The sequence below is a fragment of the Parasteatoda tepidariorum genome, chromosome 1 (genome assembly GCF_043381705.1).
Source record: "Parasteatoda tepidariorum isolate YZ-2023 chromosome 1, CAS_Ptep_4.0, whole genome shotgun sequence".
NCBI classification, from domain to species: Eukaryota; Metazoa; Arthropoda; class Arachnida; order Araneae; family Theridiidae; genus Parasteatoda; species Parasteatoda tepidariorum.
In genome coordinates, this window is record NC_092204.1 from 69163606 (window position 1) to 69190832 (window position 27227).

The 27227-nt window shown below is 27.8% G+C and overlaps 2 protein-coding genes across 3 annotated transcripts in view; one reads left to right on the top strand and one right to left on the bottom strand.

The window, feature by feature from the left end:
- Positions 1–7741, bottom strand: part of LOC107439000 (peptidyl-prolyl cis-trans isomerase FKBP4) — a 14180-nt gene extending 6439 nt beyond the window's left edge. The window contains exons 1-4 of the mRNA XM_016051440.3: positions 7432–7741; positions 5365–5621; positions 4992–5255; positions 1689–1936 (exon numbers count right to left, since the gene is read on the bottom strand). Of these exons, the coding sequence (XP_015906926.1) occupies positions 1689–1936; positions 4992–5255; positions 5365–5590 (738 nt within the window). The 5' untranslated portion in view covers positions 5591–5621; positions 7432–7741. The remainder of the gene's footprint in view (positions 1–1688; positions 1937–4991; positions 5256–5364; positions 5622–7431) is intronic.
- A 179-nt stretch (positions 7742–7920) lies between these two features.
- LOC107438982 (bridge-like lipid transfer protein family member 3B) overlaps positions 7921–27227 on the top strand; it is a 41981-nt gene continuing 22674 nt past the window's right edge. The window contains exons 1-9 of one of the 2 annotated variants that reach the window (XM_043038646.1): positions 7921–8171; positions 12323–12485; positions 16123–16161; positions 17737–17819; positions 22578–22686; positions 23881–24130; positions 26170–26336; positions 26454–26604; positions 27096–27191. In XM_043038646.1, coding sequence (XP_042894580.1) covers positions 8128–8171; positions 12323–12485; positions 16123–16161; positions 17737–17819; positions 22578–22686; positions 23881–24130; positions 26170–26336; positions 26454–26604; positions 27096–27191 — 1102 coding nt within the window. In that variant the 5' untranslated portion in view covers positions 7921–8127. Of the gene's footprint in view, positions 8390–12322; positions 12486–16122; positions 16162–17736; positions 17820–22577; positions 22687–23880; positions 24131–26169; positions 26337–26453; positions 26605–27095; positions 27192–27227 lie in introns of both variants that reach the window. The other variant, XM_071181815.1, reaches the window with a different exon arrangement.

Consider the following 27227-nt stretch of genomic DNA (forward strand, 5'->3'; position numbering starts at 1 on the left):
TCTATCGCTGATGCAGCATAATCTGCATAGGTTGAGTAAAACTGATGTTTTTGCAGAGTATCCAGAGAACACATGAATCTCCTAAAATTTCAGGAATAGCCAACCCACCAGTTTCTTTAATTTGCTTTTACTGTTGATGTCACTCAAAGCTTGATTTTATATCTTGATGCTTGATATCATGCAATCATATTATGGCCTTAGCTCACCGCAACATACGTCTATCGCTGATGCAGCATAATCTGCATAGGTTGAGTAAAACTGATGTTTTTGCAGAGTATCCAGAGAACACATGAATCTCCTAAAATTTCAGGAATAGCCAACCCACCAGTTTCTTTAATTTGCTTTTACTGTTGATGTCACTCAAAGCTTGATTTTATATCTTGATGCTTGATATCATGCAATCATATTATGGCCTTAGCTCACCGCAACATACGTCTATCGCTGATGCAGCATAATCTGCATAGGTTGAGTAAAACTGATGTTTTTGCAGAGTATCCAGAGAACACATGAATCTCCTAAAATTTCAGGAATAGCCAACCCACCAGTTTCTTTAATTTGCTTTTACTGTTGATGTCACTCAAAGCTTGATTTTATATCTTGATGCTTGATATCATGCAATCATATTATGGCCTTAGCTCACCGCAACATACGTCTATCGCTGATGCAGCATAATCTGCATAGGTTGAGTAAAACTGATGTTTTTGCAGAGTATCCAGAGAACACATGAATCTCCTAAAATTTCAGGAATAGCCAACCCACCAGTTTCTTTAATTTGCTTTTACTGTTGACGTCACTCAAAGCTTGATTTTATATCTTGATGCTTGATATCATGCAATCATATTATGGCCTTAGCTCACCGCAACATACGTCTATCGCTGATGCAGCATTATCTGCATAGGTTGAGTAAAACTGATGTTTTTGCAGAGTATCCAGAGAACACATGAATCTCCTAAAATTTCAGGAATAGCCAATTCACCAGTTTCTTTGATTGCTACCAGTATAAAACAATTATTTCTCCGTAAAATAACTAAATTAAGAATGCATGAGGGTGAAACAGCAGTAATTAGTTATAGATGCTGCTGGCTTAAATGTTCATGTTACAATTAACATTACTAAACAATACTCTTAGAATTACATTGTTGGGAAAAACAATAGTTGTTTTATAAAAGATTGCCATGAATATTAACATTATTAAGTTATTGCAAGGAAAATAATAGTAATATTAATATGCAAAAGCAGAGTGCTTGGCAAAGAAGCATGGAAAAATCAAAACGTCTTAATGGAGTGTTTTAAATTGGTGAGTATATATCAGACAATAAAACTCCTTTTTAAATTGGTACATTCAGTGATAAATGTTTTAACTGTGGTGCCTTTACATTTCCAGCAAAAGCATTGCAGAATGAAATTTAACTGTTGCCAAAGTTAAGTTGAACAAATTAATGTTGAATTCTTGGAAGAACTTTTAAATGGCAGTCATTCTTATTCAATTAACATATATAAATAAATATCACCACAAAAAAATTATGCTTGCCTTGGTACTAATTTTTCATATACCCTCATCATCTACTTTTAAATTTTATTGAATTGTGCTACAAAGAACACATCTTTCAGGTATATGTTATAATCCGAAAAATTTATCAATTCTTTTAAAAACTGAATTAGTTATAAAAATTTGATTATCAACTAACCTTCTCAAAATTTTGCAATGTAACTTCATATTCAACAGTAGCATTAGGAGGTATGCCAAAGTCTTTCTTTTCCTCTGCTCCAAAAGCAAATTTTGGACTCAAAATTAATCTGGACTGTTCTCCCTTTTTAAACTTTTGCAATGCTATCTCAATACCCTCTACAACATTAACATCAATTCCTGCTCCAATCTCAAATTTCACTTCTCGATCTTCAAAAATTTTGCCATCATATTTACCAACAAGTTTCACTGAAAAATAAATAAAACAATAAAAATGAACTAAGCATAAATAATACAATTTACTGGAATAAAAATAATTACACTAAGATTATGTCAGCCAAATAAAGGAAATAGGCTTAACTTGGAATAAAACTAACAGCATGGGATAACAGTATGATATGGGATAGATAGTTAATAATTTTAATAGAAAGTCTATCAGCTAATTAAAGTAGTATAATATACGCATTGAATTAACATAAACAAGATTACTTGTTAACAGTTTAAAAGTAAAATAAAATTTTGCTACAATCCTAATCTCAACCTATGACTCTAAAAGAGTTTTAACACCAAAATTTAAGAGAAAATATGTGTTTTGCAATAGATCTCCACTTTATTCAATATGCCCATATTTTTTCATCTGGTTCTACATTTATTGCTACAAATAAGTGATTACCATATCAGACATGTGATGGCTGTAAAAAGTTATCTGAAATTTTCTTACAATGTTTGTTTTCTTTTTCCTGTACATAGAAGATAGATTAGAAACTCATTTTTATCTAAATTTTTTTTTCTCTCTTAAGCACATAAAAGAAAATATACATTAAAAAACCATGGGTATTCACGACAAAATCTCACTACCTGATGAGTCAAAAAGTGTTGTAATAAATTCAAGTGTTGTAATAAATATCATATTAAAAATATATAGATTTAAAAAAAATATACATAGAACAGTAGTCAGGGGTCTGCCCAGACATTATGTGAAAGGTCCGTTTTTTGTAAAATTGTGAAAAAATTACTCCTAATTTGTGAAGATAAAATAAATGTTAAGTCACATTCTATCACAACCAGGGTCTGCTTTTGTGAACTTGAGCAAATAGGGTTCGTTATTGCAAAAAAAATTTTTTCGAGGAGTTTTTAAATTGTAAAGACATACAAGATTATGCTCAACACTGTTAAATTATGATTAAAAAATTTAATTTTTAAAAAATAAACAGCAATTGCAGCTACTAAATTAGCGATGTAACAAACAAATATTTGGTATTTAGCCTATACTGCTGAATGCAGAATATTCATTTCGGAAGAAGAATAGAAGAATCGTCTGCCGAAGACAAAACTTAATTCGTTTACACCCATCTTTCTTGTTTTCTGCCCTGGGAAGGGTTTATTCAATTAACAAAACAATAATGAAGATAAACAAATTTGTGAAGGGTCCGATTGAAAGAAAAATCATTTTGTGAAGGGTCCGCTTTAAAGTTAAAATATTCGGTCCGCTTTTATGAAAGGATATTTTGTGAAGGGTTCGTTAATGGAGCCAAATTTCTTCTGAACAGACCCCTGGTAGTGATAACAGCAAAAAAATGGATTAAAAAAAATAAAATAAAAATGATAGAATTATTGTGTCAAATAATGAATATTCACAAGCACAATTTAAATTTCTAGTATCATAATAATATTGAGAATTTAAAAAATCATGTGAAAATCAACAGCAAGCAATAACTGCCAAAAAATCCCCGATCAAAACACCGTATGGATTTTGCAAAAATGGAGCACATCAAAAAGTAGTAACACAAATGTATGTAGCGAATTTTTTTGTTTCTTAATAATATTGACTGAAAAATAATTAGGATTTAAAACTATGTGGATATCTGTAGCAACTGCGAAAAAGTTCATTGAAAAAATCTGTATTGTTGCATAAAAAATGACTAATAAATACACAAATTGAATTTTGCATGTCGTAATAACATCAGAATTTTAAAAACCACCAGAAAATTGCATCAACTGTAAAAGAGAAGATCGAAACACGGATTAATGATGGTATCGAGTGTGTTGAGATGCTAGATTCAGGACTTCCATGCCAAAAATTTGATCAAATTGTAGCCAAATAAAAAACATTTATTAAATGATTTTTCTGTTACATATCAATAGTAGCGAGTCATTAAAATTAGAATTACTTTCTAGTTTATTAATTTTATATCTTTGTGCTTGCCTCAGTAGTTCATTATTCTGGCATATGTTATTATGAAGTTTTTTTTCAGTCTCATTTATTCAAAGTTTCGTTTTAACTCTAAAATTTTTTTTCAGTCTCATTTATTCAAAGTTTCGTTTTAACTCTAACAAGTGTGTGTAGAAAAAAAAGCTGTTATTGTGTAAGAATAAGAGCTAACAGTAATAAGTTTAGTTAACGATGAAGTTAGTTAATGATTTAGTTTATTATTCATCAATTAATTTAGTATTTATGTGTCTGAATAAGAACTAACAGTAATAAGTTTAGTTGCATAAATCTTTCTTCTTAAAATAAATATTTAAAGAGGTACGTTACTCATCTAGAAAAGTAAGAACCTTGAGCTTAAATTTTACATAATGAAAAAGTATAATACAGGAGTAAAAGTATAATACAGTTGGGAAAAAGTATAATACAATGGAAGATTCGACTGATTGGTCAAACTATTTCGAACAAGAGCCTAAGGGTGCTGGTAAACGTGGTATAAATGTCTCGTTAACGAGATTTTGCGTAAGTAGCGAAATTCAAATTTTAGATTAGGAGAAGTCTGAGAAAATTTTGTCAAAATATATATTATTGATTCGCAAAAGGGATTTAACAAATTAACAGTCTTGAGATTCGAGGCATTCCGCAATTTAGAAAAAGAATCACATGCCTGACATATTAATGAAAATAAAAAGATTTTAATGGCTAAAAATGAATTAATCTTTTTAATATCTTAACTCCCTGAACAATACTCTTTCTTTCAATTCGTTTTCCAAGTTAACAAACAAATAAAGACAAATTACAATTAAGATTATTTTAATTTATTCTGGAATGGACCAAATGTTTATAAAATTTGTCACAAGATAATAAGGTTGATGAATAGCAAAATTTCACGCTAAAAGCTCAATGAAAAATAAAGTTAGTATAAAAATGGGAAGAACGATCAAAAATAAAATTATATAAAACCTATTTCAAGAAAACCAATATATTGAAAACTAGACTAACTATTGATAGGCACTAAAGATATAAAATAATAAAATGGACACAAATGAATAAAAACCAATTTAAAACTGATTAATTATGCAAATAAATAAATACCTTCCACATTAGAGCCATCTCCAGGAGTAGCATAGCCTTCACCTTCAACTATTAAAGAACGCAATATTGATTTATCATTTTCAGGACTTAGATCTTCCATCTGCCAATCAAACAGTTCAACTTCAAATACCAAAGTAGCATTTTCAGGAATTTTAGGTGGACTACCCTTTTTGCCATATGCATAATCTGGATGACAATACAGGATACATTTTTCTCCTTTTTTCATTGTAGCTACACCAACATCCCATGCTTTGATAACTTCACCTGAAAACATATATAAACAACATTTAGTAATTTTAATTACTTGCTGTCTTAGTGGCAAGTCTCAATTAAAAAAAAAAAAATCAAGAAAAATTGAGGGGTCAAAAATTACCTTTTCCAAGATTGAATTCAAAGAACTCCCCTCGATCAACACTTGAATCAAACTTGGTGCCATCTAACAATTTGCCAGTATAATGAACAGAGACTTTATTGCCTTTGCAAGGAGTGTCTTCCCCTACTCCAGGAGTAATTATTTCCTTTAAAACACCTTTGCTTTTGTCAGGAGTAATATCCTCTGCATTTGGACCAGGACTGTAATTCTGGGTTTCAGTTTCCATCTTAATAACAAATTTAACACAAGACAAGTATCTAAAATAAACATTTATTAAGAATTTAGACATCATTTATTAACAGCTTATGTTCAAACTTTCTGCATCACAACACATTAGTTATAAATATAGCTTACACATAAAAACAAAAACTTAAGCTTGATAGTTAATATCATTGGGTGATTAAACAAATATACACTACCCTACAATAATAGAAGAGACACTTTCAGTGTTTTGCACTTTTCAAAATTTCTCATTAATATTTAGAGGATTATTTTGTAACTTTAAAAGGTGATTAGTTCATGTGATTTTTCCATACTTAACAAAAAAATTTACAGTTTTCTAAGATTTGAGAGAATGACAAAAAATTAGGAAAGAAAACAAGTATTTTTAAACACCGTATGCCAGTTAATCAAGCTATTAGAGTTAACTTGTAATGATGGATAGCTATTTCGGGGTCCATCTAGGTTTTTCTGAGAGGTACCTATATAGACATAATTTGTGAAAATTAAAAATTATATTAAAAAATCAACAAAAAAATATGGATTTATCATTTCTTATGGGATAAAAAAATTATATTTTAAGAAAAAGTATTTTGTGAACAGTTTTAAAAGCTACTGTTTTCCTAAAGGTACTGCTAAACGGTAGGAAATTCGGCTTTGACAGACAGACCCCTGCATCAGAATAAAAAAATGCTGAAATAGTCAAGCAACAACAGCTGGCGAAAAACAATCCATAAACTATGTGGATTTACGGCAGAATTGATCTAAATTGTGAATTTTAAAAAATGACACCTTAAATCGAAAAATTCGCTTTCAACAATAACGACATATTATAATTATCTGAATAAGAATTATCTTCACTTAGAAAAAGACAATCAGATTAAATATGGTACAAATAAGATTATTGTCAAGTTTCAGGGAGGCACAGGTAGTGACATGCGAGAATCTAAGGAAAAAATCACAGAAAAGGGCTAACTTGAAAGAAAAAACTCTCAAGCCAATATGTGGTAATTTTATTTAACACCTATGTGATATCAGTTGACCGCAAAAAGGGACTTAAAATATTCCCCATACCTAAAACATTAATAAATATTTAAAAAATGCTAACTGGGCAAAATTTTACACAAGGAAATAATAATATATTAAATTATTGTATAATTATATCAGTGAAAGGTAACAGAGTCAGACTTTTTAAGAAAGAAAAAAAAAAAAAAAACTCAACCAACTGGGCTTTGAGGGTTTATTTTTTAAAAAATTAATTAAGTATTTTTTAATATTTTATTTACTTATGAGTCTCAGGTTAACAAGTTTTAATCAATTAAAAGGTTTTGAAGTACTCCATAAAACCCAATTAAGCTTTTAAAAGAATATAAATTTTTCGATAATGCTGTTCAGACACGAAATCAAAGTCAGCAACACCAAAAATAAAAAGCACGCTTCTTTCTTTAAAAATTGTATTTAAAAACACACGACTTTATAGAAAAGACAGAGCAACTTTACCCCAGTTCATGGTTCAAAATTGTGATATAATTTAAAACATTTAAGAACACAATTCTTTAAAATTTATTCCTTTTATCAATTCACGGCAGAATATTTAAAAAAAATATTGATTTAGATCTGCAGATCTAAAACTTGAGACATAATTTTATTAATACTGCGAACCTATACCATTTGAACCTTATGACATGTAAACAGTTATTTGGCAAAAATTAAAGGCTTCCGCATTTACAATTAGCATTGAAAAACAAAAAATGCAATTAAAATATTCGCAGAAAATTAATGTCGGCGAAACCAACAATAAGAATCGGCACTCATCATGAGACAAAATGAATTAAAAAATATACTTACCCTAAACAAAAAAATAAATAATATTAAGTATTCCAAAATTATTAAGTGAAAGGGTGTTTTACTAATAAATAATTGATTGATTAGCTAATGGTAAATGCAGAGTGCAAACAAGTAAGTCCCCGCTTCAAACAACGATTTCTAGTAGAAGTAGCAGAACTTTCCAGTACTTTCTTTTCATGGACTTTCGATTTCCACATAAAACTCGTCTGCGAGTTTATTCGTTCGAATAAATATATCTTATAAATGGGTTTAAGTTAAAATTAAATGCATTAAAGTTGAGTGCGTCGAATAAATGTAATATTACGAACTACGAATTGAAATTTTTTGTGTTGTACAAATATGTAATATTTTAATTTTTTATAAACTACTATATATATATTTATTTTCGTAAAGGAATATTTTATGGTTCACATACTTTATTTTTTTTATTAAGCAACGCTCGTGAAAAAGTCAAGTCATGTTAATTGCAAATTTATTTGCTTCTTTAATAACTGTAACTGTTAGACTGCAGATCGTAAACATCTGTAAGGGTGACAGTTTCGGAATTTTTTTTGTTGATTATTGTAAAATGATTAAATCGTCACATTTGACTACATTTGTTCACTTGTCCTGTTTATAAAAAAAAACCATTTTTAATGTCTTTCCGTTTTTATTTTATTTTTTTCAATATTCATGAATTTCTAACATAAACAATTGATGGCTTCCATTTTCAAGAATCAAGTGCTTAAGCACTTATCCAAGTAATTATTTTCCCTATACGATTCTAAGGTTTTAAAAAAATTTTAGTATATTTTGAAGCAAATAAAAAACGTACTTTTTTCGAAATCTAGGACAAATTAATTCCATAAAAAAGGAAATTTTAAGAATATTTTTGGACGAATTCAAATTGCAGCACAATCCATTTTTAAGGTTATTTAAAGTAAAATTATGCGATTAGTTTGTTTTTGTGTTATTAAAGGTAATAAGTTTTATTTAAATGTTTTAATCTAATAAGTAGTCGGATGAAATTTTTTAATTTTATTGATCTAGTCGGAAACATTTTACTTGAATTTATCATCATTAATGTTTATTTGTTACACTATTTTTTGTTGAAAACATTTCTTGGAATTATTGATTTAAATTACTTTTATTTTTATGTTTTTTATTGTTTAAGATTATTTGTAAATAATATATATATTTCAATAGTGTTTGATCTTTTTTATTTCTTGTCATGTATCATTTTATAAATGATATATTTTAATAACCATTCTTCATTTAAATTTGTTTTATTTTAAGGTTTTTATGCGCTTATTTTGGTGCAGGATCAATTTTATACTTTATTTTGGTCAACTTTATGCTTTCATTTTAGGAAAATAAAAGTAGTGTGTTGTTAAGCTAGTTATGATAAAAGCATAACTTTTATTATAGACTGATGTTTTATGTTATAAACCTCTTTAATTATGCTTCAAGGTTCTTTGAGGAAATCTATTGCATAGGCAATATTCATATCACTTTCTTTTTTTTTTTTTTTTTTTTTTTTTTTTTTTTTTTTTTTTTTTTNTTTTTTTTAGTTTTATATGCTAATAGTGGTATAATTTTTTAACCCTTGATTAATAAACATGCGTGCGAGATGCACTATTCATAAACATTGGTTTAAACTTCTAATAAGGTTTTTGGATGTTTACATTTCTGTAACTTTCACTTTAAAATTTACAAATTTATACACATTTTGCATCTTCCGTGAGAGGTGTGTTTACAAATCTATGGGGGAATTACAGATTCGCAGTTTCCTTCTAAAAAGGAGAGGGCACTGCTTGTTTGACTATTTTCAAACAAATATTCTACTATTGGGGAAAAATGTAAAAGGATGAAAAAGAAACATCTAAAAGATTCAAACTGTGAGTGTCTCTTCGTGGGGCACGTTCCCTGCTTTTAAACCACTCTCCCATCTTTATTGGAGTGTAGATTTAACTAGTATACAGTTTCCTTCAATTTTCAAATAAGTATTTTCTTTTTAAATGGCTTGCTAGTATTCTTTTAAGTGGTTATTTTAAGTTGGGGTATATTACTAAAATATCAAGTTTCATCTCAAAGTGAGTTTCCCAAATTGTGCCCATTCTTTATAAGAAAAATTTTAAGTTACAGGTGAAAAATTAGAAGAATAGAAAAACTATGTTTTCAAGAATTAAAAAACTTTAGATAGTGGGAATAATTTCAATAAAAGCAAATTACTCCCACCCTACAGTGGGTGCGTACCTTTTTGCCTTTTCACATTGATAAACGCATCTTTCTTTCCCTTTTTGTTAATGCCATTTGAGAAAACTAATATGATTCTTCTTCTTTTTTTAAAATTATTATTATTATTTGACATAGCACAATTACTGTAAATTGTTTTCTATGCTAAATTAATATTTTAAGCTTTGTTATTTGTCTGAATATCCCTTTAAGCATTTTATAATTTGTTTAAATTTTTCTTATATCATTAAATTAAAGTCATTCAAAACTGGTGTTAATTATTTTAGACTCAAGCAGCCTGCCTTTTTTTATTTCTAGAGAAATCTTTGGTCATATTTTATGATAAGGTTTTAACTAATTATACGAGTTTTTTTTAAGGAAAAATGGTTGATCTTAATCAAAATTTCATTGGATATATTGTTCTGTTGAAAAATTATAAAACCTTGTTCATATTGAAGACAAAGCTTTATTTAACTTCAAATTTGAAACTATATAACTCTTTTATTTCTTTTCATGACCCAATTAAGTCGTGTTGATCAGACTCTAGATTGTAAAACATGTACTAATGAAAAGCCAATACTTTTAATTTCTTCTAGGGAAACAAATTTTTGGGGATATATTTAAAAAAATTAAGTATATATTTTTATTAACTTTTATATTAAATCTTAATCTAATTTACAGCACTGTGTAGGATGAATCTGGGAAAAGTGTTTTAAAATATAAGTTTTTAATGCTGTTATATAGTTCGTTCAGCAGGAACTAATGTGGAAAGTTGGCAAGTAATTGCTGATTGGTCGATTCTATTTGATTAAGTAAGAATAGTTTGTTTTTTTCCTTTGAAATTCCGATTTAACATCAGTTTAAATACAAAAAATAAAGTTTAAAGAATTATAACTCTATTATTTTCTTCAAGTTTCTGAAGTAGGAATTTGAAAATTATCTACCTTAAAATTAGCTTGGGACTTTTGTGTATCTTAAAGGTTTATCTGGGTTAAGAAAAAAATGTCCATTTAACCCGTTCCTTCTCGCTCCTGTGAAAATGACGGGGTGAGATTTCGCTTGCTATTTCTCGCTCCCGTGACATTGACGGGCTGGAGTGTTCAGTAGTAACGTGCCAATAAGACTAATTCATTTCTTTTGCGCGGAAAACATTTTATTTCTCATTTTACACACCTGATGGCAGTACCAGAATATTTTTAAGGTAGTTGTAAATAGTTAGTTTATTTTAAACTAGTTGCAGCATTAATCAAATACGTAATACAAATGCAAAAGCCAAAAAAAAATCGGCCCATTTATGACCAATTTCTTGAAAATTAACCGATCATTAAGGGGTTAATATTAAAAAGAAGTTAGGTTGTGAACCTCATTTTTGTTATGTTTCACAATTAAAGTATATTTTTCCCTCTTAGGTCTACAACCGTAAAAAAAAAAGTAGAACACACATTTTTGAAGGCTATTTCCCCACCTGCATCTTTTTATTTAATTATGTTAAATCATTTTCTTTTTCAAACAATTTAAAATTTAATTTGTTTTATCATGTGTCCATCTTTTCACTTCTTTCTGTTGTTCATAGAAAATTTACTATTTGATAAAACAATTCTTAGCAACAGATTAAAATTAAAAAGAAATAATTCGAATTGAATATAACAGTCAGTTTGCACACAAAAATCGAACACATCATTAGTAATAGAATAAAGTTTAAAAAAAGAGATTTTTTTTTTAATTTGGAAAAATTGAATGTGCATTATAAAATGTGATTTTCTTTTTAAAGGAATTAAAAGCAATTAATTAGACTGTTTTGATCTGAGTTATTTAATTCATCCAACCTCTTTAATTATTCAGTTAAAGGAACCTATCACTATACAATTATCTCTAACAAACAAAAACAGCAAAAGGAAATTGACCTACATTTTTAATCTCTCTCTTTAACAATTGCATATTAATCTACATATTTTGCAGAAAAACTTCAAATGCTTTCTTTTCCATACAAAAAAAAAACTATACAGTGTACACAAATTTTAAAGTTTAGTTGAAAAAAGCACTAAAATTAAGAAAAGAGTATCCAATATTGAAGCAAGAAAAAAAAATTATAAAAAGGCACTTACTGGGGAAAATAACTACAAACATTAATTTTTTATTTCAATTAAAAAAAACAATAAATTAAATTGGACTGCATTTTCTGCCTGTTTTGATTTAAGCTATTTAATTATTCATTTATTCTGAAATGTCACTTTCAAATAAGGTAAAAAGAAAATGCGAATTTTTAATAAGAATACACAAAAAGATTCTTTTCTGCCTCTTTTTCAGAGAACTCGGAATTTCTTTCTTTTCGGGACACTTTAAGAGAGAATGATACCACGACGCAACAAACTAACAAAAAGAAACCTCGTGCATTCGTTAGTTAGTCTGACATGATTTTCCCTCATCTGATTGCCAAGCATACAAATGTTGTGTTGCTTTGCCTAATTTTTTTTGCGACCAGTTCTCTTTGAATAGACTATAGTTTATGTATTGATCTAGTTCTGTAATCATATGAATATGAATTATTTCTTTACACTTATTATTACGTGTCATAATCTGTACATCATCTCTTTACCTGCCATATGAATTATTTATTTACACTTAACATTTTTTGTATTATAATATTATCAAAAAAATTTTTTTCTTTAATGTATAGATTTGCCAAAAATCTATCTCCAGACAAGCTACACATAAGTACTTTGAAAGGTCATGGAGAATTGCGTAATTTGGAACTGAATGAAAAAGTGCTGACAGAATTACTAGAACTTCCTGCTTGGCTGTCTTTAACAAAAGCTACTTGCAATCATGTTACACTTCAGGTTTGTAGATTATTTCTCTAGTCCCTATCTTAATGATCTAGCTCAGGGGTTTCCAACTTACACGAGGCCAGGGGGCGCAATTAAAGACGCCAGTCAAATGGCGGGCCGCAACTTTATCAAAATTTTATATAGGACACTTTTATGTTTGGAGGAACATTAAATATTACTGTCAGATTTTTATGAAGTTGTATAAAACAAACATATTGAATTACAAATTAAAATTAGAAGTAGATTTTTAAGCAACATACACCATTATTTTTGGATTTGAATAAATATTTTCTTGGATGCAACATCTGAGAAATAAATTTTTTTGAGCCTTTGGTTTGTTAAATTTCACAGAAATGAAGAAATTAGGTTTTTTTTTTAATGAAAGAAAAGTATTTTAAACCCATATAGATTTTTTACTAAAATTGTTCGTAAAAAATGACAACTAATATATTTTAGCTCGCGGGCCACAAAAAAAGGCTTCGCGGGCCGGATGAGGCCCACAGACCGCCAATTGGTAACCGCTGATCTAGCTCATTGCGCGAGCTCCAAATTTTCTCTTGGTTCTTATGATCTTGTTATAAATGAGTTTAACTAAGTATATATTCTATTAGTACATTTATTACTACTTATTAAATTATTTTATTATTGTTTATTACTACTTATCTTAAAAGACTTAATTTTTATTTCGATTAAAAGAAAATATTAATTTAACTGTTTGATTAAAAGTATATATCTTTTAAAGCAATTTTGTTTTAAGGTTGCTTTAATCTTTAATTTTCATTTGAGATTTTTCCTATACTTTTATTTCCCAATCAATCATCAACTCAAATTAAGAACATAGTTCCTCAATAGAAATTATTTCTCATGTTTTTCTTAATTTTTTATTTCAGAGGTATCTTTGTCTGAATAGTATTAATACATATCAGCATTTTAAATTTTCATGATTATGTTTTATTTCTGAAAAAGTTAATGCAGCCTCTAACTGTTTTAACACTATATAACAGTCTTAATTTGTTACTCAAATCTGATTTTTTTTTGTTTGTTTGCTTTGCTGTATTAATAAATCATCATTATATTAGTTTCCATTTATTTAAACATTGTTTTAACATTCCATATTAATTAGTAATTTTTTTTATTGGAATAGCTTGGAAAACAATTTTTAAAAAAGGCGAAACATTATGTAGGATATGACAATTTCATTATCTAAGAATTTTAGCAATATTTTTTTTTTTACATGAAAAATTGAAAACGTGCCATTTCAATAGAGTTGATTTTGATGGATTAGTCATTCTTTAAAAAAATTTATAATAATTGATAAAAAAAAAAGGAATGAAAAAAAGAATAAAAATATGCTTTTTTTCAACTAAGGGAAAATCTATATTTTTTTATTTATTATAATTATGTTATTTTATCAAATGTTTTTTTTAAATGGCAAATAAAGTAAAGGAGGAAAATAAAACTCAATCTAAAGATATGACAAAGTATTGTATCAGGTAATGAAGTAAACAAAGGCTGTTTTGAAACATTGATCAGTACTTCAATAAGAGTAATTTCACAAAAAAGTTTTTTGAAAAAAATTTTTACACCTTTTTTGAGGAAAAGGGGAAAAGTAATTATGTCTTTGTTACTTTCACTTAAGCTCTATAAAACAATAAGAGTTGCAGAATTGAGATGTTTTAATAATTCTATAGATGTATTTAAAGTTTGGAACACTAATTTTTAATCGCTATAACTATCAAGGGGTATTATACTTAGTTGCTCATTCATTATAACAATTGTAACTACTAATATGCCTTCAACTGGAGAAAATTTTTACCAGTCTTTAAAAGATGCTTAAGTGGCAAATAGCTGTTACTCATTTGCCTTTGAGTGTTCTGTAAATAACCAGGGTTGTTAGGAGATTGAAGCAAAAATGTTTCCATTTAGTGATAGTTTATCTGCATGAAAATAATTTAAGTAATTGTTAAGCAAGCAACTTCAGTACCTTAGCAATTTTGATCCATGAAGCACATAGTAATAGCTGGTAGGTTATGCATATTATTCTTGTTTGTTTCACTTATAATTACTATGGGAGGGATTTGATTCTGGAACTTTTAAATCTTTAATTTTAAGTAATATTTTGTTGGGCATTGTTTCCTCGTGATCCATAGGAAAATTGGGGTTTCTTTGCTATCCCGTACTAAGCGTTTTGGAGTGTGTGAAACTGGCTTTACCAATGAGGAGGTGGCTTACATTTCTACTGATAACTCAACCACTTAAAATGATGAAAGAACAATTGAAGTTTAACAAAACATAAAAATCCATTGGACTTGCAAACATGAGACTTAGTGGCAATGAAGTGTTTTAGAATTATTTTTTTTTAATACTTCGTGGCAAAAATTTGAAACATTTGTAGCCATGGTGACTTGAAAGTTTTCTTTATGTAATCTACGGACAAAGGGCAGTCATTCACATTTTAAAAACTAGATGAATCCAGAATGCATGTTTCTTTAAAAATTGTAATGTCAAAATATATGTAAAAGTAATTATGGTTTAATAATGAATTTTAAAGATGATTGCACCACAAAATTTAAAAAATAATTGATGAAATTTTTAATAACTTAAAAGGTATTGATTAATTAAAAATGATGCTGTAAGAGGAAGAAAATCCATTGATGTCTTAAACTATGTTTGTTGGTTAATCTAAATTAAATCCTACTAAAAACATAAAATTTAATGAAATTAAATGAAGTTTTCCGAAATAGTTTATTAAATTTAGATCTAACTATTTTCATATGGCTGGTACAAGTGGGTCAAAATAATAGGCTAAATGCCATATTCGAAATGTTAATGCTTATTTCATTTTTGAATTTTATAATATTTTAAAATTATCTGTAGTTGTTGCAACAATAGGTGTAAAAAATTTGACAAAATCAATACATAGTGTTGTAACAGTTGTGTGGTATTTACCGATTTTATTTTTATTAATTTCTATAGAACCTCCACGAAGTGGAGGACTAAAGAAATTCTTCACTTAGGTGGGGAATCTGGTGCTGTAAACTGTTTTAACTAAATTTATGTGGCGGTTAAATAAAAGCATTAACTATAAATTTAATTACTATTTAGTCTTAATACAATTATAATAATTAAAATTCAACGAAATCAGATGTTTCAGTTTCAATCCTAATGATTAGAATTAAAGTGAGAGTTCAATATTAGTGGCATATTATAAATCATGTCTTTTTAATCATATAATCACCTTTGAATAAATATTACAATCTCAAAGAATGAATTACTATTAAAGTGCTCTTATTTCAATTTATAATATGAAATACTTTTTCGAAATTTGATGCATGTTAGTACTGTTAGTTAGTATTTGATGCACTCATATAGTTACTATAGTTAGTATTTGATGCACTCATTTGGTCCCATTAAGTTCTTGTAGATAGATAAATGCAATGCTCAATATAATCTTCTATGTTTTTCTATGAATCAGAGGCGAACACAGATTTAAAAAGATAATGAAAACTATATTTTATACTTTGGTCTAATTTGCTATTTTTGTCTCTTTTATTTTTATGAATTTTTTGTTTTGGTCATAATTAAAAGATTTGGTGCAATACTATGTTTAAACTGACTTTTTTTAATTATATTTTTAATTGCTTTTCAGATATCATGGACTAAACTGAAATCTGTTCCCATTCATCTTGTGAGTAATTTTTTTATATTATCTGTGCTTTACAAATTCTCTTGCATTAAAAAATATTTAATTATTTTCTCTATGGTTAAAATCTATCAATATTCCGTTTTAAATAGCTTGAATTCTGCCCTCCTCCCCCCTCGTCAAAATCAGAAAAAACTTGATGTTAGCATATATGCTGAAAGCAATGAAAAGCCAGAAATAACATTCAACATAAAGTATTTTTTATTGTGTAATTTAATAAACACACTTTAAATTAATATTATTATTCTTACTACTACACTACTTCATATATCTTTTTGGTACTTGTTCTTACTCGCAGTTGCTTTTAAGATCAACTTTCTAAACTGTATCATCTTTGTGTAAATTCTGTATAAGCGTGGATCAAAACTGTATTCTGTTACAGATATATATACTCATCGCAGTCTATGTTGAAGTTTGGGTTGACAGATTAAAAGTTAAGCAGACTTGATAAGAAGGAAATAGAATTTTAGTGTATGGAAGTTATTCTTTTTAAATTATAGTAAAAAAGTGAAGTTTTATTAGTGTTTAACTTTATAAATTTTGTTTATTTTGACTGTTTTGTTTTAAAATTGATGAAGTTAAAATTCTGTTTAGCCGTGGCAATTTAACCAAGCAATGATCTTTAGTTGTTTTCTGAAATTTTTATTATAATATGAGGCATTTGGTAAAGATTGGGAAAACTTATGACAGATTTGGACTGAGATCAAAAAATAGCTTGGGATTTTTTAAGAAAGTAACCCGAATCAAATCAGCCCATGTAATTTTTTTTCTTTTTATTAAAAAAATATATCTATATTTTAATGTTTATGAAAAATTATTTTTGTTTTGTCTGTTTTTATTGTTTACTGCTTCTGAAAACTTCGTTCAAACATTCAAGAAATGCAATTTTAAAAAAAAACTTTTTCCAAAAATTTTTTACTAGAAGTTTCTTAATATCATTTAGTTATCACTTTGATAGTCTGAAAGAGAATTGGTATTTTTATATCGATGTTTTTTTTAATTATAAATAATATTTCATGATCTATATCTATCTATATATCTGTAGATATTTTATAATCTAGAATTTTTGTGTGATCTACAATTCTACTTTGAGTATGTAAGTTTATATTCATATTAAAAAATTTTACCCTCGATTTAATGAAATATATTGGCTTTATGCTGAATTGGTGCCATTATTCCGAAATTAACAAATAATTAAAATGACTTGAAATGCTTCAGTGCCTAGAATGAATTAATCTTATAAAGAACCACATCTTTTTAGTAATTATTTTTATCCTAACTGCCATATTTTGTACCAATTGATATCCTGTTTGAGCTATATCTAGACTACCATACCCATGTGTGTACAGTCCGGAACAAAAAATCAAAATTCGCATTTTGAGGTGTAAAACTATAGGTTCCTATATGCACGCCAAAAATTCATATTCATAGGTGCCCCCCTTGCCCATAGATGGAGATATAGACACATGCAAATTTCTATTTCTATCAAATATAAGAATGTATATATTAGGTACATTCATTTGAAAAATTAGTTACACTGGATCTCATTTTATATTATAGTCTTTAGATGAAGTAGTTGTTGAAGTGGAAACATGTGAAGATTTGAGACCTCTTACTCCAGTGGCAAATGAACCAAGTTATAAGTAAGATTATTTTATTTCTTAAACAATGATAATTTTGTAATACAAAAAAAAAAAAAATGCTTTGATTTATCTAAGGATCTGAGAAGGTTTTTTTTGTCAAAGTTAAATTTGACATATTAATGAGCCTTTATCTAATTAATATTCTTTAGGAAATTGAAGAATTTTTAATGTTTGTTCTCTATGTATTTTAACTGAAGTGTTGTTTGAAATTAACTTCAATAATAATTTGTGATTTTGTTTTGAAATCATTGACATTTTCTTAACTTCTTTAAAAAATAAATATTTGTAAGAAATATAATGAGAAGTTAATTATCAAATTACAAAACAAAAATCTTAAATTGTTTATATATGAGAGAAACATATATCTTAAACATCTTAATAATTTTGGATAGTTTATTTATGTAAAGAAATTTAAGTAGAATAAATTAGGTAAATAAAACTACTTTAAATTGAATTGAAGCAATTTTTATAAGCATTTTTTCAAATATAAAAGAATTGATAATATGAAAAAATTTATATAAATATTTACATTATTAATGTAATAAATTATAATTAAAAATTCAACTGCCTTAATATTTTAATTTTATTCTGTTATTCAGAAATTATTATTTAAAATTCACTATACTTCACTGTGCTACAATTTTATTTTTGTTTAAATGCACCAGCTATTTTTTATTTTATTACTAATTAATTTTATTTATGAGAGGTTTATAATGTTAATGATTTTTTATTCTGCATATTTCCTCACATAAAACCTCTTCAGTGTATTCTAACTCCTTCAGTTACACTACATTGATTAGAATTGTTTTTTGATATTTAACTGTAAGATATTAAACTTCTGTCATTTTTAAATTTTCCTCCAATTTTATTTAAGCACTATACTGCCATGCAATAGAAAAATCAATGTACGAAACAAAAAATTCAAAATTAGGATTTTTATATCTTTGGCGATTTTGTAGAGTAAGCTATATATTACAAAAACATTTTTTTCAAATATAAATTCTGTTTTATCAATTTTTTGAAACTTTGTTTTAAGTTAAATGTTCTTAGCATTAGCAATAGAGGGAAAATAGTTTTTCAGCCACTTTTCTTGGAATCAGTCGTGAAGCTCTTACGTTGTTTTATTCAATTGAAGGGCAATATGAGCAAATTTGTGATTTTTTAAAAATTTATTATACTAAATTATCTAAAGAATTGTATTTTTTTTAAAAAATTACTATACTCAAACAGTTTTAGTTTGTAATCAGTTATATTTTGCAACTTGAAAAATTATTAAAAGTAAATCATAATTGTTCATCTAAAACTGTATTAAGTAATAAAAAAAAATTTCATGCATGCAAATGTATGATTTAAATTCATTAAAAATGAAGTAAAAATGTTCATAATTATCTGCTGGAATAGAGATCAGAAAAGAAAAAAAATCATGAAAAAAAAAAGAAAAAGCAACAAAACAAGGAAAAAATTTAAAAATTTTGTTGAACTTAAACCATCTATATTCAATAACTGCAATAAAATTTTGCGTTGTTCCTAGTTTGCATTCTGTAAACTTAAAGAATTGTAAGATTTTTAAAATGTTAATTTAAAAGTGTTGTAATAACTACGCAATTTTGCTAAAATTTGGATAAATGGAACTTAATAATACAGCAATGTATTTACAAAAAATTTTAAAACTGTAAGAATCAATAAGAAATTATTTAAACAATCTTATATTAAAATCTTTTTGTGAATTTTTGTATCTGTGATTACATTAAAAAAATCATTTGATTTAAATTTATAATTTTCTTTAAAAATAAAAAAAATTTCAAGCTAATTAAAAAAATAAAATAAAAAAAGGAACTGCGGATGAAAATAAATTACTGTTCAATCTTGGTATTTAGAAATCTCATTATATCAAATTCATTTTCATATAAATTTTTATTTATATTCAGATTCCTAGGTATGTTTAAATTTTTGATCAATATTAGTTCTGGTCTTGTTAGTTAATTCTTAACAATTTAGTTTGAGAATTACATCTCATCAATGTTTTACAATTCTCCTTTCTTATGAGATTTGCCCTTTTTTTTATAATGTCTTGTTCTATAACCAAAGACACTCAAGAGATTTTTTTGTTATATTATTTTGTTTGTTCTTTCCTTTGATGTCTTAGACTCAATTTGTAGCAATGTTTTATTGTGCTATCTCGGTTATGTTTCTGTTTTGTACATTATACGAGGGTTGCTATTCATATTTCTGGCCTAATAATGAAAAAACAAATATGTAGGATCGAAATTGGTTTTATTGTTTTTCAAAATATTCTCCATGACTAATTTCGGATTTTTGCATGCGTTTGAACCAATTTTCAAAGCACTTTTTCCAGTCCGATTGAGGTAACTCCAAAACATGCGTTTTGAATGCATCAACCGCTTCTTCGGGGGTCGAAAATCGTTGTCCACGTAATTTATTTTTGATGTGTGGGAATAAGAAGAAGTCATTGGGTGCCAAATCAGGGCTGTACGGCGGATGACCCATCAGTTCGATCTTTCGCTCCGTCAGAAATGCCTTTGTTTGAGTCGATGTGTGAGAGCTCGCATTGTCATGATGAAGAATGATTCGCCTGTTCTTCTGCTTTTTTCGAATTTCTCCGATGACTTCTGGCAAACAAATGGTCGTGTACCATTCAGAATTGACCGTCCTGCGTTGCTCTAACGCCACTGTTGCCACATGACCGTTAATGCCGAAGAAACAGGCAATCATTTGTTTCGATGTGCTTCTTCCTCGAACAACTTTTGTTGGTTTTGCCTCGTCTTGGAAGACCCATACAGTTGATTGCTGTTTTGTTTCCGGCTCATATGCATAGATCCATGATTCGTCACCTGTGTAGATGTTATACACAGCCTTTGATGTACCTTGAACGTATTTTTCCAACATTTCCTTGCACCAATCGACACGAGCCTTTTTTTGAGCGTTTGTCAGATTATGCGGGATCCAACGCGAACAAATTTTTTTTACGCTCAAATGTTCATGCAATATTTTATTGATGCTAGTCATACTAATGTCCAAAGACGCCTCTATCTCACGGTATGTCACATGACGATCTTGCTTTATCAGTTCACGCACAGCATCGATCTTTTCTGGCACAACAACGGATTTTGGACGACCTGCACGGGATTCGTCCTGGATCGAACATCGACCACGATTAAATTCGTTATACCAATTTTTTACAGTGCTGTAGGATGGCGCTTTATCGCTGAATAAAGAATTAAGTTCATCGAAGCACTCTTGTCTTGACAATCCACGTCGAAAGTTATGAAAAATAATGGCACGAAAATGTTCACGATTCAATTCCATTTTTTGAAAGAGAAGAACTTTTCAATTTACTGTCAACAACACAAATGAAGCTATAATGGTAAATCGTCTGCTGAATTTATGTTTAAAAATATCAAACTTTCTATTAAAATCGTCTGCGGTCGCCTAGCAACACTTACTGTTGCCAAGGCCAGAAATATAAATAGCAACCCTCGTAGTCAGTTCTGGCTTTTGTAACATTGAACTCCATATTTAATTCATCTGTGTACCTCTTCCTCAGTTTCTGACTATTTTGTACTTAAGACATCTTAGAGTATTGCTATGATTAAAAACAAATAGGCTGATAAATTTCAAATGCTGGTGGAGGTCAATGTCCAAAGGCCTTTTATTTTCCATTGAAACTGACCTTATAAGAATGAACCTTATCCAATATTCATACATATTTTGTTTTAAAAGCAAGGAATTCATTGAAAAACATGGATTTCAAATACATAAAATATAAAAGCAAAGCCTTCTCAAAAGAAGGGAAGTTCTCTTTCTTTTTTATTAAATATTGGTTTGAAGACCCTGATATGTATTTGTAACCTCTCTTCTTCATCTCCCCCCCTATTCTTATCTCTTCCGTTTCCACATGATACATAGATTAGTTTTCAACACTATTTGAATTTTCTAACTCAAAGCAGATATTGTAAAGTTTTTGTCTTGGGATTGCTCATAATATAGCCTAAGTTTTAACCATAATATAGATTAAGTTATTGCCTAAGTTTTTTTTATAACAGATGTTTTAAAGCCTTGGCGTCTCAGCCAATAGAGAGCTCGCCTCCCAATGAGGTGATCCGTGTTTGATCCCAGTGATAGCTGGTCGATACAAATTTCGCACCCGTCTCGCACCGACCACAGTGCTGACTTAAAATATCTTCAGTGGTAGACGGATCAGGGGTTAGAGTCCCCTTGCCGTCAGGCTAACCGTGGGAGGTTCTCATGGTCTTCCTCTCCATGTAATACAAATGCGGGTTAGTTCCATCAAAAAGTCCTCCACAAAGGCAAATTTCTTCCAATATTTGATCCAGGAGTTCCCTTGTCTTCTAGATTGGGTTCAAAATTACAAGGCTACGGAGTTGATCATTAGTAGCCATAAACCCAATTTGGGTCGGCTGTTCAACGATTGTTATAAAATGAAATAAAATATAGCCAGGTACATTTTTTTAGAGACTTATCTTTTACATCAATCTCTTTGTGATTAATCTCATGTCAACTGCACCTGTTGAAATGCATATATTCATGACTAGAAATGTAAGAGATATTTACTTTTTGAAACAAATGACATTGTCAGTATTCATTTCTGTTCAGGTATTTTTATACATTTTAAGTTTGTCTATATTTTGTATGTATTTTTTATGTTAGGCATTAATCTCTTAAACTAAAAATTATTGCCAGTTGTTCAATTTGTAATTGATTGCTTTTATATATTAGGTCTGGAGGAAAATATGGATTTTCAGATCGAGTTATAGATGGCATGACTGTTGTAGTAAACTCTGTTGTCATAAAGTTTAATTCTCCTGCATTTCAAGCTTCTTTTCAAGTAAAATACTTAGCTTTATTCATGCTTATTTGCATTTAGTTTTTAAAAAAATAATTAATCTTACACCTGTTTAACATTTACTTTTAAAAGATTATTGAAATTTTTTCAATTTATAATTGTACAGTAATCTATTAGCTTTTGTTTTATTTTAGAATATATTTTATTTGTTACAATTGTCATGTCTTGAATTTATGTTCTATTTTATTTTGAACAAATAGTTTTTTATTTCTCAAACTCAAAACATAACTTTTAATAGTTCCATATAATTGTATAAATTTTTTACTAATTAAAATATTGGTAAACTCCTACTAAAATACGTTACATGCTTTAACACGATTTTTAAAAATGTTGTCAATTCATAAATGACGCGTTGAGGCTTATCGCCAAAAATTTGGGTCGTCAAAAGCATAGAAGATTGTAACCGGAAAATGGCAAATGCATATTGGACAAATGTATGCTGGGCAGTGTCACTTAACCTTCAAAAAGCAGGCGAAAGTATACAGGGCAATGGCTTCTTTACTTTAAAAAAACATCAGTGTAGTGTTTTCTTGTCATTTACATATTTTTTAGATTTTAGAATTATTTTCAGATTCTGGTTAAATATTTATGCATTGATAAATAACTAAATACAGTTCTTTCAAAAAAAGTTTTTTTTTATTTAGAAATTTATTTTGAAGTAAAGATTTTTTAAAATTTAATTTAATTAACTGAATATTTTGACTTACAATGGGTAGAGAAAAAATGTGAGTAATTTTTCTATCTTCTTATCTTGGTCCACGGTACGACCTCTTTAAAACTATATGTTGTAAAAAAAAATTTCTAGAATGTTTTATTGGCTTATATTTAATTGTTACATATATTTTACAAAAAATAGGTATCACACCTTTTGATTGCAAGAATTTTTTTGTTGATGTTTTTTTATTTATACAAAATGAAAAGTTTTAAAATTACCAAATTAGTATTTCAATATTTGCTGCTAAATACATATCAATTCAACAAAATGCCCAATTTCTCTTGTGAAAAACTTTAAATTATTTTGGAGTTTACATTATACCGTATATTGTGTTTCACTTTCCCCTACCTGTGTATTTAGTGTTGCATGTGCTTGCTTAGTGTTACATTAGTTTATATGATAAAAATAGATTATTTGTATTTTTGCTTACTGCTTTTAAATTAACAAATTAACATTTTTAGCTCTCACGAGTTGTGCTTGAAAGCTATTGTCCCTTTTTTAAGAAGAAGGATCTTCGATTATCACGCATAAAAGAACCAGACAGAGGTGAAGTATTACTTTTTAAAAGACTTGAATGGCAAGTCCTGCGAATTGAAGCTAAATCCCGAGACAATGAAGCCAATGGTCTTCGAGGAGATATACCATTAACACCCTTGCGTTTGATTACCAATCAAGGGTGTTGCAAAATGACAATAAAAAAGAAACTTAGTGGTATGTTTTTTTTAAATATTATAATTAAAAAATAAATATTTTTTGTCTGCACATCTTTAAAGTAATTTTGCTCTGCATTTTAAATATTTTTCATTAATCTTATTAAATTACACTTTTGAATGCTGGTATAAATTAAAATGGGATTTAAAACTGAAAAAAATTCTACTTATTTTCGTGAACGACTTTTTTGACATCTGTTTAAATAATAACATTTCATCAAATTTTCAATTTCTTTACACGGTAGCCCCTGATTACATTATACTTCTCTACATTGCTACTCACATTCAGATTTATTTCTCTTTTACTTGTCTCATAAAATAAAGCAATGTTTTGAAAATTTTATATTTCGCAAAATTTCAGAAAAACATAAAAATTTCTTAAAGTTATGCATATCATTTTCTATAAACTCAGAGTGATGTTTTAAATGAAAAAAGTTAGCAAATGATATTTAATGCATTTTTCATCTAAAAAAGACGAATTTTTTTATCTTAATTTATACTATGCATAAAAACATGTTAGCTAAAACTATCATTTGATATTACTAACCTTAAAAAAGTAATGTCAAATTTACTGTATTATACCTACAAATATATTATTCTTTTTCTTGCTGCACCCTAATGTGCACAATATAATGAGGGGCGCACTGTGTTGTATTTGTCTTTCTGAAATTTTAATTTGTTTTTAATCTATTTTTATGCACGTGATGTTATTTTATTTTAGGTTCATTTTTCTGTTCTGTCAAATTTGTATGTGTTTTTTAAAATAACTATATACATTTATCACAAAATGAGTTCAGTTAATTTTGTAAAAAAATTTGCATAAAAATATTTTATCAACCATGTAATCACATATAGAAATAATTTCATTATTATGATAAATTAGGAAGCTATAAAATTTAAAACAATTTAATATAAAATCATATATTAGTTACGTGTGTGAGTTTTTAATTTAAACAATGCGGTATGGTTTTCTTTCAACTCTTTTGCAATTCATTATCATTTGCAATTCATTCATTAAACTTTTTATATGAAATCAAGTAAAAGTTTCAACTTTGTCATTAACATTTGAGAAAATTTTAATAATATCCCAATATTTTTAAAATAATCAATATATTAATATATTTATTTGAAAAATTTTAATATTTTTTAATTATTCTGTTTTTGGTCTGCTGTAAGCTCCACAGGATTTAAGGATGCATAACGGCACTTGTATAATGAGAAATCTACCTATAAATTCTAACAGTTGGTAAAAGTAATGTTGCAAATTGCAGATTTCAAAATTGATTTTTTGGTGTTCCATATCTTTTTAAATTTTTATTTCATAGTCAATATAACTGCATTTTTTTTAATGTTTAAAATTGCAGTTATGGTATAATTATTTTATTTAGCATATACTTTGTACAATATAGAACATAGTAAAAACAGCACCCCAGACAAACATTATTCTACATATCTGAATTTTCTAGTTTATATCATGTCATGGCAGTGATTTTTGATCTTTTAAAAGTCTATTTTTTTACTAAATAATAATACTTTTAAAAATAGCAAAAAGCAAAAAAAGAAGAAAAAAATAGTAACATCGGATAAAGTATGCCATTGTTGCATTTTTAGATACTGCTATATTGTCTAACTATAAGTAAATAAAGAAAATAGAGGAAAACAAATTTAGAGCTGTATTACATTTACAAAAATAACAACATATACAATAAAACATTGGATAATGAGAATTTGGATTTCCTCTTCTTTCTTTCCAAAATTAGTCTGAATATTATTCTGGTTTTCTTGTTTTTCTATATTTTTAATTTCTGGGAAAAAGCTTCTGCTCTATATAAACAAAAATATTTATGAAAATGACTAATAATTCTCGTTTGCTAGCTCTATTTTGGTTAAATGTGATATTTGACAAAATTAATATCAGTTTACCAAAAAGTGATAATTATTTTGAGGAAAATGTGTTGCGAATTTGAATAAATGTTATTTTATTTTCAGTTTTATTTTTATTATCTACATATAAGTCTTTAATAAAATATATTTTTTTAGACTGCAGTGTCATTGGATCACGCCTTATCTTTGTATTAGACGATTTACTATGGGTGTTAACTGATGCTCAACTAGTTGCAGCTCTTCATTTTGTCCAGTCTTTAAGTGGATTGGTTCAAAGGGCTACTGAATTGGCCCAAAAGGCAAAAGCTAAACAAAAATTGGAGGTAGATATCATTTTATGATTAAAAAAACAATGATATTTTGAATTTTAAATTTCATGTTTCAACTTTTTCATTAATATTTTTTTACTTAATCAAATTTTACACTGTTTTATTTATTAGCAACAACCTGACAAACATACATATGGTAGTCATTCTAAATCAAGTATCCCTATATCTCCAGCATTTTATCGTCATGATGTAATTGAAACATCCTATCATGTTTTATGTAGCAGAATTGATTTACATTTATGTGATGATATGGATCCCAAAGGTTTGTATGCATTTTGTTTCATGTATGCATTTTGTTTCATGTATGCATTTTGTTTCATGTATGCATTTTGTTTCATTTAACTCTAGCTCTTTTATGTTTTATTTTATTCTCTTTGAGTTTTCTTTCCTTTCTTTTTCCTTCAGAAATACAGTAATTAATTAAGCTTTTGTTAAGTTTTTGTTTTGTTCAATATGTTTTTTCAGCAACAACCAAACAATGACATATTGTTGGAACCAGGCTAAAAACACAGTTCTGTTGATATCCAAAGTTGTGCATTTGTGTTTTATCATAGTAACAGTGATATGCTCAAATTGTTACATAAATGAGAAGCCTCTTTTCTTATGACCTAAGAGAGAAGAGTAACAAAACAAAATTATTTTTTGCTTTTTTTCTACTGTCATTGGATATTATTTGTTTTAAAATATTTTTATTTTATTTTTCTTGTTGAATGAATTTTTTATTTGCTCTTCTAATGTATTCATTAAATTTAGATGGACGTTCTCAACATCCTTATTTGAAAGGGGGAGGAGCATTGCAAGTATCCTTAGACAAATTAATAATAGATTACTATCCTTACCACCGAGCTTGTGAGTACATAATCTTTGTACAATTTATTACTTTCT